General features: G+C 50.9%; 1 protein-coding gene across 1 annotated transcript in view; it reads left to right on the plus strand.

Moving 5' to 3' along the window:
• Positions 1–5,164: 5,164 nt before the first annotated feature.
• Positions 5,165–16,107, plus strand: part of LOC144952544 (uncharacterized) — a 37,518-nt gene continuing 26,575 nt past the window's right edge. The window contains exons 1-3 of the mRNA XM_078882994.1: positions 5,165–5,395; positions 5,749–5,850; positions 14,333–14,500. Of these exons, the coding sequence (XP_078739120.1) occupies positions 14,356–14,500 (145 nt within the window). The 5' untranslated portion in view covers positions 5,165–5,395; positions 5,749–5,850; positions 14,333–14,355. The remainder of the gene's footprint in view (positions 5,396–5,748; positions 5,851–14,332; positions 14,501–16,107) is intronic.

Raw genomic sequence — 16,107 nt, forward strand, 5'->3', positions numbered from 1 at the left:
CCCTCTCCCCCACGCCCCCCGCCCCTCTCCCCCACGCCCCCCGCCCCTCTCCCCCACGCCCCCCGCCCCTCTCCCCCACGCCCCCCGCCCCTCTCCCCCACGCCCCTCTCCCCCACGCCCCCCGCCCCTCTCCCCCACGCCCACCGCCCCTCTCCCCCCCGCCCCTCTCCCCCACGCCCCCCGCCCCTCTCCCCCACGCCCCCCGCCCCTCTCCCCCACGCCCCCCGCCCCTCTCCCCCACGCCCCCCGCCCCTCTCCCCCCCGCCCCTCTCCCCCACGCCCCCCGCCCCTCTCCCCCACGCCCCCCGCCCCTCTCCCCCACGCCCCCCGCCCCTCTCCCCCCCGCCCCTCTCCCCCACGCCCCCCGCCCCTCTCCCCCACGCCCCTCTCCCCCACGCCCCCCGCCCCTCTCCCCCACGCCCCCCGCCCCTCTCCCCCCCGCCCCTCTCCCCCCCGCCCCTCTCCCCCACGCCCCCCGCCCCTCTCCCCCCCGCCCCCCGCCCCTCTCCCCCCCGCCCCCCGCCCCTCTCCCCCCCGCCCCTCTCCCCCCGCCCCTCTCCCCCCCGCCCCTCTCCCCCCCGCCCCTCTCCCCCCCGCCCCTCTCCCCCCCGCCCCTCTCCCCCACGCCCCTCTCCCCCACGCCCCTCTGTTGATATGTAAACTCCTTTGTCAAGGCGCTCTGCTCCTCCCACCAGCTTAAAGTACCGTGCTGCCAAGCTTAGCGGTGTTCATAGGGACGCTGTCTTTCCGACAGCTCTGTTCTTCACCTGAGGACGGCTGCTTGTGTTGTGGCCAAAACGTCGTGAGAATGTTATTATGTTTTATTATTTTATTATTTCCATTCTACGTGACTTTACTCAAAGATCCAAGAATATGAATCCCTGCAGTCACGAAAGCTTTAAATCGAAAGGTGTGAAGATGTTAAAACACCAAACTGAAACCTTTTACAAGTGTAGGGGTGATAATTGTTATTTTACCCTTTTATCTGGCAACAAAACTGACACCTTTTTTTACAAGGAGTCATGTTTGCATAGACCACAATACCTGCAGTCATAATGCAAACAAAAAACATAACTCTGATAATGTATGCACTGTCCTTGAAGTTGATTGGTCCACACCCGAGACAGCTTTCCTTAGATGACACCAAAAGGCGTCATCTGGTCCAACACCAAAAGGCGTCATCTGGTCCAACACCATGTGAGACTAGGCTTTAAGGAAAGCTGTCTCGGGTGTGGACCAATCAACTTCAAGGACAGTGCATACATTATCAGAGTTATGTTTTTTGTTTACATTACGACCGCAGGTATTGTGGTCTATGCAAACATGACTCCTTGTAAAAAAAAGGTGTCAGTTTTGTTGCCAGATAAAAGGGTAAAAAACCAATTATCATATTTTTTTCTGGCAAATGAGGTTCCAATGGTGTAAGTGTGGAGGTGTTACGGGAGGGAAACGGACAAGCACACAGGGGGGGTGTCCACATCCACAACGGTTACCACCCTGGGGGGCTGTGTGGGGATGCTGGGATCCCCACACAGCCCCACTCCTCGGTGGCAAATTGGTATAAAAGGCGGGGAGCAAGAGGGCTCGTGGTTCAGTGTTGGGGAGCTAACGAGTGAAGAACCAGTGAAGACTGAAGACCGGGCAGATAGGCCCTGGAACTCCTCTGATTCGCCGTCCTTCTCAGGGGCGGGCAGAGCAAGCCAGTGGCACGGCCCCAGAGCCTCAGAGCCGATGTCCTTCTAAGGGCCGGGTCTGTCTGGCTGGGTGTCGTGACCTGCGCCTTGACTAGGGTCGGGTCAGATAGCCTCCCCTAGCCCCTTAGCGGAGGATCTGGGAGCAGAACAGTTGGGCAGATAGCCTAGGGGTGTATCCCAGTCAAGTACGGGTGAAGGGGCCGTTACCCCTTCAAGTGTTGTATACGTTGTCCTGTGCCGAGTGTAAGGTTATAATAGTGTGTCTCGACTACACCGTCTCTGTCGCGTGTGAACCCACTACAGAAGGAATCACGTCTGCATTAACCACAATACTTGTGGTCAGAATGCGAACAAAAAGACAGGATGTTTTTGTTTGTAAAAGGTTTCAGTTTGGTGTTTTAACATCTTAACAAACCTATTTTGTTGCCAGAAAAAAGGGGAAAACCTCTTGTCACAATGATATCACTTTCACGGGAAGGTCAATAACACGACGACGTTTTTCTCTAAATTAGAACGCCGTCTTTTGACGATTGTTGTTTTTATTTTTATACGCTTTTATTTAACTCTGTCTGTCGTTGTTGTTGTTGTCGTATCCTCAAATCTTGTAACTAAATTTTAACCAAATTCCCAATGTGGTATCGACTGCAAACTTGGTATACTTATGTCATACTGATGACAACACTATATTTTATCATAAATAATAATACAAATATTTTTAAACAATCTTTTTACATGTTATGTTTCGGCTTGGGGCTAATTGTCCACGCTCAACTGACGTTGGCTGTAAATCACCACGGCCCCTTACGTTATGGCAAGCCTCGGGGCCACTTCCTGGAGTCGTGGAGTTCTGCCATTACTCGTAGGGTACATTTCATTAAAGCGTGTTTTTAAACAAAGTATTTTTAAATGTTACTTATTTAGATGTTGACGATGCTGATGCTGGCTGCCTCCGTCTTGCCTCTGCGCGTCTCCCGCTCACACCACCACCACCTTCAACGTGTGAGAGTTGGTGAAGTTGTTGTTGATGATTGTTGTGAATTATATCGGTAGGAACCTCCTGGTTACATCAGCCCACAGGGGATTATTGTGTCCGTCCGTCGTGCAGGGAGGGGCTGGGTGGGGAGGGTGGGGAGGGGCTGGGTGGGGAGGGTGGGGCTGGGTGGGGCTGGGTGGGGAGGGTGGGGCTGGGTGGGGGGTGGGAGGGGCTGGGTCACCCCGTGGTGCCCTTATAAAACTCAACGTTTAACCTACTCACGCCGGCTTGTGCCCGCCCTCACAGTCGGCCATATTTGCGGAATACACCACGCCGCCGTTGACCCTGGCCATTGACCGAGCAACCCAACGTTCCTACCAGCTCCCTCCGCAGGAATGTGTTTGTTGATTGTTGTTGATGGTGTTGATTGTTGTGGATGATGATTGTTGTTGTTGACAACGATGCTGGGTGTCTCTGGCTTGCCTCTGCGCGTCGTATCCCGCTCACACCACCACCACCGTCACGTGTGGCAGTTGCAGGACTGGTGATTGTTGTTGATTGTTATGGTTGATGATTGTTGTGGTTTATTATTGTTGTTGACAATGATGCTGGTGGTGCCTCCGTCTCACCTCTTGCAAGTCTCCCACTCACACCACCACCACCGTAACCACTACCCCCACTAACCACCACCACTAACCACCACTAACCACCACCAACCATCACCACCAACCACCACCACTAACCACCACCACTAACCAACACCACTAACCACCACCAACCACCACCACGAACAACCACCACCACCACTAACCACCACCACCACTAACCACCACCGCCCACCACTAACTACCACCACCACTAACTACCACCATCAACCACGTCACCACCACCGTCACCACCACCAACCACAATACCACTAACCACCACTAATTACCACCAACCACCACCACCACCAACCACCCCTATCGTCACCACCAACCATCACGAACCACCACCACCGTCACTATAACCACCACCACCACCACCGTCACTACCACCAAAAACAACCACCACCAGCCACCACCACCGTCACTAACTTACCACCAACCACAATCACGTCACTACCACCAGTTGCATGCCTGGTGATCGTTGTTGATGATTGTTAAGTTTTGTTGTTGGTGTTGATTGTTGTGGTTGAGAATTGTTGTTGATGATGATGCTGGTTGGTGCCTCCGTCTCACCTCTTGCATGCCTCACACCACCACCACCACTAACCACCACCACTAACCACCACCACTAACCACCACTAACCACCACCACTAACCACCACCAACCACCACCAACAACCACCACCACTAACCACAACCACCACTAACCACAACCACCACTAACCACCACCAACCATCACCACCAATCACCACCAACCACCACTAACAACCACCACCACTAACCACCACCACTAACCACCACCACCACTAACCACCACCACTAACCACCACCAACCACCACCAACAACCACCACCACTAACCACAACCACCACTAACCACAACCACCACTAACCACCACCAACCATCACCACCAATCACCACCAACCACCACTAACAACCACCACCACTAACCACCACCACTAACCACCACCACTAACCACCACCAACCACCACCAACAACCACAACCACCACCAACCATCACCACCAACCATCACCAACCACCACCACTAACCACCACCACTAACCACCACCACATCCACCACTAACAACCACCACTAACCACCAACAACCACCACCACCAACCACAACCACCACTAACCACCACCACTAACCACCACTAACCACCACCACTAACCACCACCAACAACCACCACCACTAACCACCACCAACAACCACCACCACTAACCACCACCACTAACCACCACTAACCACCACCACACCCACCACTACTAACCACCACCAACAACCACCACCACCACTAACCACCACCAACCACCACCACTAACCACCACCACCACTAACCACCACCACACCCACCACTACTAACCACCACCAACAACCACCACCACCACTAACCACCACCAACCACCACCACTAACCACCACCACCAACCATCACCAACCACCACCAACAGCCACCACCACTAACAACCACCACCCACCACCACTAACCACCACCACCACTAACAACCACCACTAACCACCACTAACCACCACCACTAACCACCACCACGCCCACCACTAACCACCATCAACCACCACCACTAACCACAACCACCACCCACCACCACTAAACAACAACCACCACTAACCACCACTACCACTAACCACCACCAACCATCACCAACCACCACTAACCAACACCACTAACCACCACCACCAACCACGAGCCACCACCACTAACCACCACCCAACCACTACCACTAACCACAACCACCACCATCCACCACTAACCACCGTCAACACCACCACCATCCACCACCACCGTGAGCGGTCACGTGAGTGGCGACGTCACCGTTTTCCCGCAGCCTTTTGTTCCGCCCGCCCGCGCTGTCGCCCGTACGGCGGCCGCTGCCGCCACCACCGCCGCCTCCTCCCTCCTCCTCGTCCCTCCTCCTCCTTCCTCCCTTCCTTCCTTCACGGGGCGGGGGGAGGCAATCAGAGACCGAAGAAGCCATCGCGAAGAGAGAGAGGCGAGAGAGAGAGAGAAGGGAAGAGCTCCCTCCCACCACCCCTCACCACCTCCTCTACCCATCGCTGGTGGCCGCTCTTTCGCCATTGTTACTCACCACCACCACCACCGCTGCTCGCCCTCATGGATGGCGCTTTATATCGCTGTTGTTTCGCTGTGGAGACCTCTCCTCTCGCGTCAATCAACAACAGCCTCGACTAAACTCGTCCCCACGCGCAGTTTGCTGCAGCCGGCGTAGAGGCGTTAGACGGAGTCTGCGTGCAGCAGGGAGACGCTTTGGGGCTGGCCGAGTGGCTGAGTGGTCGGCAAATTTGTAAAACGCGGGAGTTGAACGCGCGACTGAGGCGGATCTTGACTCGTTGAGATCGTGGTGGTGGTGGGGGGCTTTGTTTTATTTCTCTGCTTTGCTGCGTTTGGAAAGGCTGAGGAATACAAAATCTCCGTGACACACGAAGAGGAGGAGGAGGAGCAGGAGGGGAGAGGCCGTTCGCAGTCCGCCTTGGGGCCGACTCGCCCCGACTCGGTAAGTCGGCGGAAAGGGCCCCCCCAGTGGGGCTCTGAGGGGTTTAGTTTTATACATTGTTTTGTGCTTTAAAGCGCCGCATTTAAAGCGGCGGCTTTGTAAAGTGAAGATTGCTTGAAAGCGGCGTCTTAATGAGAGGCAGCGCCCCCCCCCCCCCCGGTTCTTCGCTGTCAGTTTCTAATTTCCAGCATCACCACCACGGCCGCCGATATAAAGAGGCGATCGCAGTTCTATTTAAACGGTGATACCCCCCCCCCACTCTATATACGCACAAAATCAGCGAGGAACGAGTAGGGGAATTAAAATATAAAACGATTACAACAACACGCACAGAGAGAAGTTAAACCTCGAGGTCGAGGCCTCGACCTCGCCTAGCTCCCCGCGCCCGGGCTCGCGCTCGCCCGGCGGTGGCGTTCTAGGCAAGGAGGGGGGGGCGCGCGGAGTAGACGGGCCTAGGCCTTGTGGTTGACACAAAACGCCGAATATACAAAGCCCACATCTGTCGATAGAACGCGACCTTCCCCCTCCCCTCCTAATTTTAAAACGTGTAGAGTTGTGTGTTTTGTTCGTCTCCCACGTCGCCGGGGGTTCGCTGCGCCGTTGCTTTCTGTGTCGAATTTTTCCGATCGCGTTAAACTGGCGGGACCGCTCGCCTGGATTGGGCCCAGGAGGCTTCGCTGGCGCTGACGGCGCTGAGTGGAAAATTTTAATTTTATTTAAATTCCTCCACGAAATTTTGTTCATATTCGAGGTTTTTCTCTCTCTTTCTTTACAAGACAAAACTCCCTGCACCTTAATTTGTACCAATCGACCACTTCGGGGCGTCAATCACTCTTTTTGGTGTTTAATTTTTTTGCAAAAGCAGCGCGCCACGGGCTAAGATATGCGCATAAATACTTGTAATATACTTACACAAATGTATAATACAGCTTGTTCTTTAGGTTATATCGCATAAATAATGTATATACTGTAGGTTTAAACGCAACCTCCTCACCTTACATTACCTCACTCATGGGCCCGACATGTGAATACATACTCGTAATATACGTAACTTATAATGTAGTTATTTTTTTAGGTTGGAATGTGTCGTTGAACCCGCCACCACCCAACAGCCAATCCGTGAGGGGTTTGTCACGTCAACAAAACGTTACAATTCGTTACTCGTAGAGCAGCAGCACATTGATGTGTTAGAGAGCAAATCCACAGACATAGTACAGCACATTGATGTGTTAGAGATCAAATCCACAGGCATAGTACAGCACATTGATGTGTTAGAGATCAAATCCACAGACACAGTACAGCACATTGATGTGTTAGAGATCAAATCCACAGACATAGTACAGCACATTGCTGTGTTAAAGATGAAATCCACAGACACAGTACAGCACATTGATGTGTTAGAGAGAAAATCCACAACACAGTACAGCACATTGATGTGTTAGAGATCAAATCCACAGACACAGTACAGCACATTGATGTGTTAGAGATCAAATCCACAGACATAGTACAGCACATTGCTGTGTTAAAGATCAAATCCACAGACACAGTACAGCACATTGATGTGTTAGAGAGCAAATCCACAAACATAGTACAGCACATTGATGTGTTAGAGATCAAATCCACAACACAGCACAGCACATTGATGTGTTAGAGATCAAATCCACAGACATAGTACAGCACATTGATGTGTTAGAGATCAAATCCACAGGCATAGTACAGCACATTGATGTGTTAGAGATCAAATCCACAGACACAGTACAGCACATTGATGTGTTAGAGATCAAATCCACAGACATAGTACAGCACATTGCTGTGTTAAAGATGAAATCCACAGACACAGTACAGCACATTGATGTGTTAGAGAGAAAATCCACAACACAGTACAGCACATTGATGTGTTAGAGATCAAATCCACAGACACAGTACAGCACATTGATGTGTTAGAGATCAAATCTACAGACATAGTACAGCACATTGCTGTGTTAAAGATCAAATCCACAGACACAGTACAGCACATTGATGTGTTAGAGAGCAAATCCACAAACATAGTACAGCACATTGATGTGTTAGAGATCAAATCCACAACACAGCACAGCACATTGATGTGTTAGAGATCAAATCCACAGACATAGTACAGCACATTGATGTGTTAGAGATCAAATCCACAACACAGTACAGCACATTGATGTGTTAGAGAGCAAATATACAACATGGTACAGCACATTGATGTGTTAGAGATCAAATCCACAGGCATAGTACAGCACATTGATGTGTTAGAGAGCAAATCCACAGACATAGTACAGCACATTGATGTGTTAGAGAGCAAATCCACAGACATAGTACAGCACATTGATGTGTTAGAGAGCAAATATACAACATGGTACAGCACATTGATGTGTTAGAGATCAAATCCACAGGCATAGTACAGCACATTGATGTGTTAGAGAGCAAATCCACAGACATAGTACAGCACATTGATGTGTTAGAGATCAAATCCACAGACATAGTACAGCACATTGATGTATTAGAGATCAAATCCACAGGCATAGTACAGCACATTGATGTGTTAGAGAGCAAATCCACAGACATAGTACAGCACATTGATGTGTTAGAGATCAAATCCACAGACATAGTACAGCACATTGATGTGTTAGAGAGCAAATCCACAGACACAGTACAGCACATTGATGTGTTAGAGAGCAAATCCACAGACCTAGTACAGCACATTGATGTGTTAGAGAGCAAATCTACAACATTGTACAGCACATTGCTGTGTTAGAGATCAAATCCACAGACCTAGTACAGCACATTGATGTGTTAGAGATCAAATCCACAAACATAGTACAGCACATTGATGTGTTAGAGATCAAATCCACAACACAGTACAGCACATTGATGTGTTAGAGATCAAATCCACAGACATAGTACAGCACATTGCTGTGTTAGAGATCAAATCCACAACATGGTACAGCAGCACATCGGTGTGTTGGAGAGCAAAGCTGATGCTAGTTGTAATTACTGGTGAAATGTCGTACTCTGTAAATGTTGTGGATTTGCTCTCTCCAACACGCTGACGTTGTTTTGTACTAATAACGAATCGGCGTGTTCTGTTCACGTGACGAAACTTTACAAATTGTCTGTCGGGTGTTGGTGGCGGGTTTAACGACACATTCATATTTACGCGATCTAACCCAAAAAAAACTATATTATGGATCATATACAACTCCGCGTAGGCCTTCTGTACACGATAGTTGGTGTAGACGTTATCACTGCGCTACAAACCTGGCCACCCGGGTTCGATTCCCGCTCACGGCCACCAACACCACCAGGCAACGATTGATCTGAACCCGTCCTGGCGCCTACTCCGCTGGGTCCACTCGGCCTCAAATAAGTAGCGGTGGTGGTGTAGTGTAGTAAACATCCCCGCTGGGGAGAGACAAAGACGACCGGGCGTGGTGCTGGCCACCCACCCCCTCGTGTGCCACAGTGTGCCGCTCTTTATAGGAGCTGCTACTCGATGACAGCACTTGCCCCAAGTCTGTTAGAGGCTACACGGGGGAGCTTTGTCTTTGGTGTTTACTAAATGTGTGCGTATAGGCAGTCCTCTTCTTACGATGACGACCCCATCGTAAGTCGAAAATATCGTAAGTCGAAGATGGCCCAGCCTACCCAGGAGTCTTAAAGAATGGTGACAATTTAGCAAAACAGCAATTTACAATACCGTACTGTATAAACAATATACTGTATGTATTAATTACAATACTGTATTGCACAGTAAAATGTGAAGTAAAAAAACCAAGGTAAATTCTTAGCCTACCTATGTGAACTGCAATTTAATAGAAAGTTTTTTCAGGAAACAATCCTATCTGCTATAAAAACTTTTAACATGCATTGAACGTATCGTATCGTGGTAACCATAAAATGAAATCGCTAAAGCTACGTATCATACATACATTGAACGTAACGTATCATATTGTACTGTACACACCAAGATTCGTACGCTGTTGCGTTTGCCTGCCGCGCGAAATGTAAAATATTTTACAATTTTGTCATATCGCCATCGTAAGATCGAAATATCGAAAGTCGGACCATCGTAACTCGGGGACTGTCTGTATATTGCTCTGCTGCTGCTGGTGTGTGTCTGTGTGTGCCACATTGTGTATTGGCAGACCGTGCCGAAGAAGTCAACAATTGACTCTGCGTGTGAGTGAATTTAGACTAAATGTGTTGCTGTTGCTCTTCGAGAATTTAACGTTACTCTTGTACCGCTTGCCTGCTGAAAATGCGTTTTTCGTACCGGCTCCATGCGGGGGGGGGCGGGGGGTGCGTGTCTTGTCCCCTGGGATTCTGAAACTGCAATTGTAAATACGCCACGCGCAATGTCAACACGCCGAGCATACGCCGTTACATTGCGAGGTTCCTTTTAAAATGCTGCATGCGGTATTAGTTTACACAGTGCCAGTCGAATGTTACCAGTTTCCCCCACGAAAAAATGTTTGCTCAGCCTTTGCAATATATGCCCGGCCGGCCCTCTGCGCACTCGTGATGGACTTGACTCGCAGTAAGAGCAATATCAAATGTTCTCACAACAAATGTTGTGTATGCGGTGCCGCTAACAAATGCATTCCAGTGCATGGGGAGCAGTGGGGCAGCGGTTAACGCCGCGCTGCGCCACGAACCCCGAGTTCGATTTCCGCTCACGGCCAACGCCGGTGACGGATTATCTGAACTGGTCCTGAGCTTTGTATCTCGTCGGATTGCGCCAGTATGAACCAATATTCGTAGTCTGACAGGAGTTACGGTGCCAAGTGCGGTGTGTAGTAAACATCGCCACGGGGGAGGCAAAGGCAGCCGGGCGTGGTGCTGGCCACCCACCCCCTCGTGTGCCGTGGCGGCCTTCATAGGTGCTGCTACTACTCGCTACTAACAGCACTTAGCCCCGACAGTCTTACAGGCTACACTGGGGATCGTTGTCGAACTCCCACAGTTACACACACACACGTGTTTGTGTACACACACATACACAAAACATAGATCCCTCCCCCCCCATATTAGCCTTACACTGTAGGGACAAGTGCTGTTAGCGAGCACCTATTAAGGTCATAACATCACACAGGTATTACGGAGTATGGTCAGCCCTATCCTTGGCAGCATATGCACACACCGTTTTATATGAGTTGATGAGTTCATCATTGGTGTTATGGTAGAGAGAGTGCACCGTAGGAATATGAAATTTTCACTGCCGACTCGAGGTCTGCCAGAAGGGGATGAGTGCTGCTTCACTCGAGTTTGAGCAAAAAGAACGCCGTTACCTCTGACTGCGTGTTCCGTCTACGGAGTGAGTCTGCACCACATGACGTGTCCAGAACCTCGCTTGTCGTGAAAGCCGTTGGCAGCGATAAAGTCAGAAAATTATCCCGCTCAACAAAATGAAAAGAAGAGTGCAGAGGTGCGTGCTTGGAAGGATATTGACAAACTGGATCACGTACTATTACTGTTTTTAATATTTTTATTTGACCAGTTAAGGCCCACTGAGCTGAATAGCTTTTTTTTCTAAGTGTCCTGGCTATCCAAAATGATAGCTTAACTATATGGCCTCTGGTGTGGAAATTTCTATCAGCCCAACACTCTGAATTCATGTTTCTAAACGTGAAGGGAGAAAAATCCATGCGACCACGAGGAGAGACACCGCAAACTGCAAAATATACAGTCATCGAGGTTGGGAATGAACCCACAACCTCCTGAATTCCAGGCGAGGCAGTTAACATATCACCATAGATGAGGGAACAGATTAATCCTTTCCGATGACGTGAACGGAATAGTACTTCATCGGAATAGAATAGGAATAAAAACTGAATTGAACTCACTTCGTCGGTACGGAGGCTCCCACAAGGCCATGCGGGAGGGCGCTACTACTACCACCACCACAACTAATACCACTTCTACTACTACCACCACAACTAATACCACTACTACTACTACCACCACAACTAATACCACTTCTACCACCACAACTAATACCACTACTACTACTACCACCACAACTAATACCACTACTACCACCACAACTAATACCACTTCTACCACCACAACTAATATCACTACTACTACTACCACCACAACTAATAGCACTACTACTACTACTACGCCTCTCTAAATAAAATTAACGCCCAAGCCGCTCGCATGTTCCGAGATTCAGTGGGTGAAAGGGACACACACCCACCCACCCTGAAACTTACAGCAGACGTCAAACGTCTCAGACACGGAAAAGGGTCAAAGACGCGATATATTTACGAGCAAAAGTAAGCGGCCTTGTGCAGGACAATACGTCCACGGTCTGGAGGGACGGTGCGCCGGCGGTCCAGACTAACCCGGGAGTGGCAGCCAAGGGTGGGAACGCTTCCCGGAGGATGTCCACCTTGGAGATGGGGAGCGGGATGTCCCCACTCGGCAGGTTCCAGATTCCGTAGCGCAGCGCGACTAACCGCTGCCCCACCACTTCTCCGCCCCAGTTGTACGTACAATGCACTATATGGGTGGAGGTTTTCTCGGCACGAGCGACTCTTAACGCATTTTATCGAGCGCCTTAAGGCGCTTTACAGAGAATTAACAACGGTACAACAACAGCAGCGTGTGTGTGAATGTAACGGTGGAGGTGAGGTGAACGAAATAGATGAGAGGAAGCAATGGGAGGGGGGGGGGGGTGCAAATCTGTGATGATGCGTGAATTTGGTGAAAATTTAAATTGATGACGGTAAATGATGATGAATGGATTGAATGAATGTGGGTTGATGAGTGATAGCCGTGTAATGAGATTATGAAGGGGTGAACCCAAGAATGGTGGTGGTCGTTACGAGGGGGAGATTAAGGGCGGAGGGTCGTGGGGTGTGCTGGGGGTAACAATAAGTGAGTTTTGAGTGAGCAGCGGAAAATTAGTGGGCGAAGGTGACTGCTTAATGCGGAGGGGCAAGTTTGTTCCAGTGAAGGAAAGGAGGGTGGAGAGCGACAGCGTGGATTGAGCACGAGGAGGAGGAGGAACCGAGAGAGAGAGACACGGCAAAGCTTGAGAGGTTCTGCAGTGGTTCTTCACATGGGGTGCACGCAGCCCATGACGGCGGGTGCGAGATGCCCTTTCTGGGGGGTGGCGAGACACGGCCAGATTTTTTTTTAGAAGGTGAATCATCCAAACACAACCGAAGCCACGGCCACGTAGGTTACAACTTACTTTGTTCCGTCAAACCCTCTGTGTTTGTTAACATGTTTTACATTGTTGTTAACGATTGAGCACCAAAGGGAGTTTGCAAGGCTGCAGTAAAGGTTAAGAACCACTGGGTTATGGCTTGGAATATCACGCCGCGCGTTCACGTGGGGATCTTGGTTGAGGCAAAGAGGGGGGGCAGGGCCAGGAGCACGTGGGTTTTTTGTGTCGAGCGAAACCTCTCCGGGAATATTTTTATTTAACACCCCTCCCCCCCGCCGCCCATCCCAAGTGGACGAGAGGCGTCGCAGGAATGCCGACGCCTCGGTGTGGGGTTGGGGGGCGAGCGTCTCATCCCAGCAGTGGATTGATAGTTGCCGATATGATTGATGATGATGATTATAGTTTGTTGTCCTTCCGCCCGCACCTCCGATTTAGCACGGTTGGCTACTTGCGGTGCGAAAGAAGTTCTACATCTTCTACATATATAAAAAAGGGAAATTTGTGAATGTGTGTGTCTGTTGGAAATGTTTAGCATACTTCCCAACATGCATCACACTTGAAATTTGGCATGCGGGTAGCTTCCAGACTGTACACGATGCAAAAAGTATAAAAATAGACTTTTGTATTTTGGGGGGGGGGGGGGGGCATTAATGGATATATTTTGCACGGCAAGTGAGCGGTGACGTCACATCTGTGACGTCACATCTGTGATGTCACCCGCATGCGGCAGCGTCACGCGGTGTGCCTGCTGACGTCACGCAGTGTGCCTGCTGGCATCACGCATCCCCCCCCCAACCCTCTCCGCGTCGGCCGTGAATTTATCCAAGACAAAAATCCAGTCTCGGGCGAAGCCGGGTAGTAAAGCGAGTACATACTAAACTATAACTACATACACCACACACACTACACTGTACTCTACAATACATTCTACTACATTGAAAACGAATTTCTTTAGAACTGCTTTTTATGTTTAATTTGACCCCACCCCCTCCCTGCACCTCCAATTTATCCACGGTTGGCTCCGTACGGTGCAAAGAAGTTCAATACGCGCACATTGCGGCGGCAGAAATTGCTCGGTTTGAACGAGAGAGTGTTGCTAGCGGGACCCACAATCGTCAACTCCCGTACGCGATTAGTGCGGCTCAAGCTGGCGGTTGTGATGGTGGAGAAAAGAAGACGTTAACTGCCCTCGCCCGGCATGTGTACATACCGTTACATACGGTATGTGTACGTACATACGTAACGTACGAAATCCCTCCTTCCTCCCAACCTCTCCGCCAGTGCCCGTCCTCGCGAGGGCGACAATGGACGAATTCCAGGCGGCGGCGGCGCAGTTCCTGCCGGACGACCCGACGGCTCTCCGCGAGGCGGCGCGCAACCACAACCTCTACCACATGTGGCGGGAGATCTGGGCCCGCAGCGGGCGCGTCACCAAGGAGTGGAACCCCTGTGAGTACGGCGGCGGCGGCGACGTCTGGGTGGTGTGTCGTGATACCTGACGACAAACACATTCCTGCGGAGGGAGCTGGTAGGAGGAACGTTGGGTTACTCGGTCAATGGCCAGGGTCAACGGCGGCGTGGTGTATTCCGCAAATATGCCCGACTGTGAGGCCGGGCACAAGCCGGCGTGAGTAGGTTAAACGTTGAGTTTTATAAGGGCACCACGGGGTGAGCAGCCCCTCCCCACCCAGCCCCACCCCTCCCACCCCCCACCCAGCCCCACCCTCCCCACCCAGCCCCTCCCCAGCCCCTCCCCACCCTCCCCAACCCAGCCCCTCCCCACCCAGCCCCTCCCCACCCTCTTCACCCAGCCCCTCCCCACCCAGCCCCTCCCCACCCTCTCCACCCAGCCCCTCCCCACCCAGCCCCTCCCCTCCCCACCCAGCCCCTCCCTCCCTACCCAGCCCCTCCCCACCCTCCCCTCTCCACCCAGCCCAACCCTCCCCACCCAGCCCCAACCCAGCCCCTCCCCAACCCAGCCCCTCCCCAACCCAGCCCCTCCCCACCCTCCCAACCCTCCCCACCCAGCCCCTCCCCACCCTCCCCTCTCCACCCAGCCCAACCCTCCCCACCCAGCCCCTCCCCACCCTCCCCCACCCAGCCCCTCCCCACCCTCCCAACCCAGCGATCAGACAAGTGACGACTATTCCGAACGTTTGGTATTTTTCCGCACAAAAAACTCTGCAAAGATTGTCGACGACTTCGATTCAACTTCCTCCATTTAAAGACGTACATCCATCGGAAAGCGATCGATTTAAAGATTTCGTTCTTTTTTTTATTAGAAAGACTAAAAATTAATTTAACTTCATAGTCTCTAGGAGGGGAAGCTCTGCTAACTTTTTTTCGCGTTTTCGAATTCAGATTTAAGGGTCATTAAATGCTATTTTTTTCCGTTCAAAACCGTTTGAATCTGAAATATCTCAAACAATAAAAGATAAAACTCAACCAGTTCCCCCTTTAGTTTGTGCCGTCTAATGCTCTAGCAAACGAAAAAAACCGCACTCTTATATTTTTAACGGTTTCTGAATGACACCAGGCACAAACGTGTTATGTGGCACTTAAACATCGATATTTGGGGCCTTAAAATGAAAAATCTCAGATTTTTCAGATTTTGCTCCCTGTTTTTTGTGTCCTAAAAGCTCCCTGAGTACAAAATTTCAGCTTTCTACCTTGTCGGGAAGTACCCTAGAGGGTTTTGAGACACAGATTAAAGTCTTTATTTATTTAGATGCACAGGATACAGCGAAGTGTAACACGGTACAGCGATGACGCTCACTCGCAAGGCTCTCCTCTCAAACAACTTCTCTGTGTGTCTCTGGGTCTTTGAGTCTCTGATTCTCTGTGAGTCTCTATGGGTCTTTGAGTCTCTGATTCTCTGTGAGTCTCTATGGGTCTCTGAGTCTCTGATTCTATGTGAGTCTCTATGGGTCTCTGTATCTCTGTGGGTGTCTGCGCCTCTCTATGGGTCTCTGTGAGTCTCTATGGGTCTCTGAGTCTCTGTGAGTCCCTGGGTCTGAGTCTCTGATTCTCTGTGAGTCTCTATGGGTCTCTGTATC

Source organism: Lampetra fluviatilis, chromosome 68 (assembly GCF_964198595.1).
Source record: "Lampetra fluviatilis chromosome 68, kcLamFluv1.1, whole genome shotgun sequence".
Lineage (NCBI taxonomy): Eukaryota > Metazoa > Chordata > Hyperoartia > Petromyzontiformes > Petromyzontidae > Lampetra > Lampetra fluviatilis.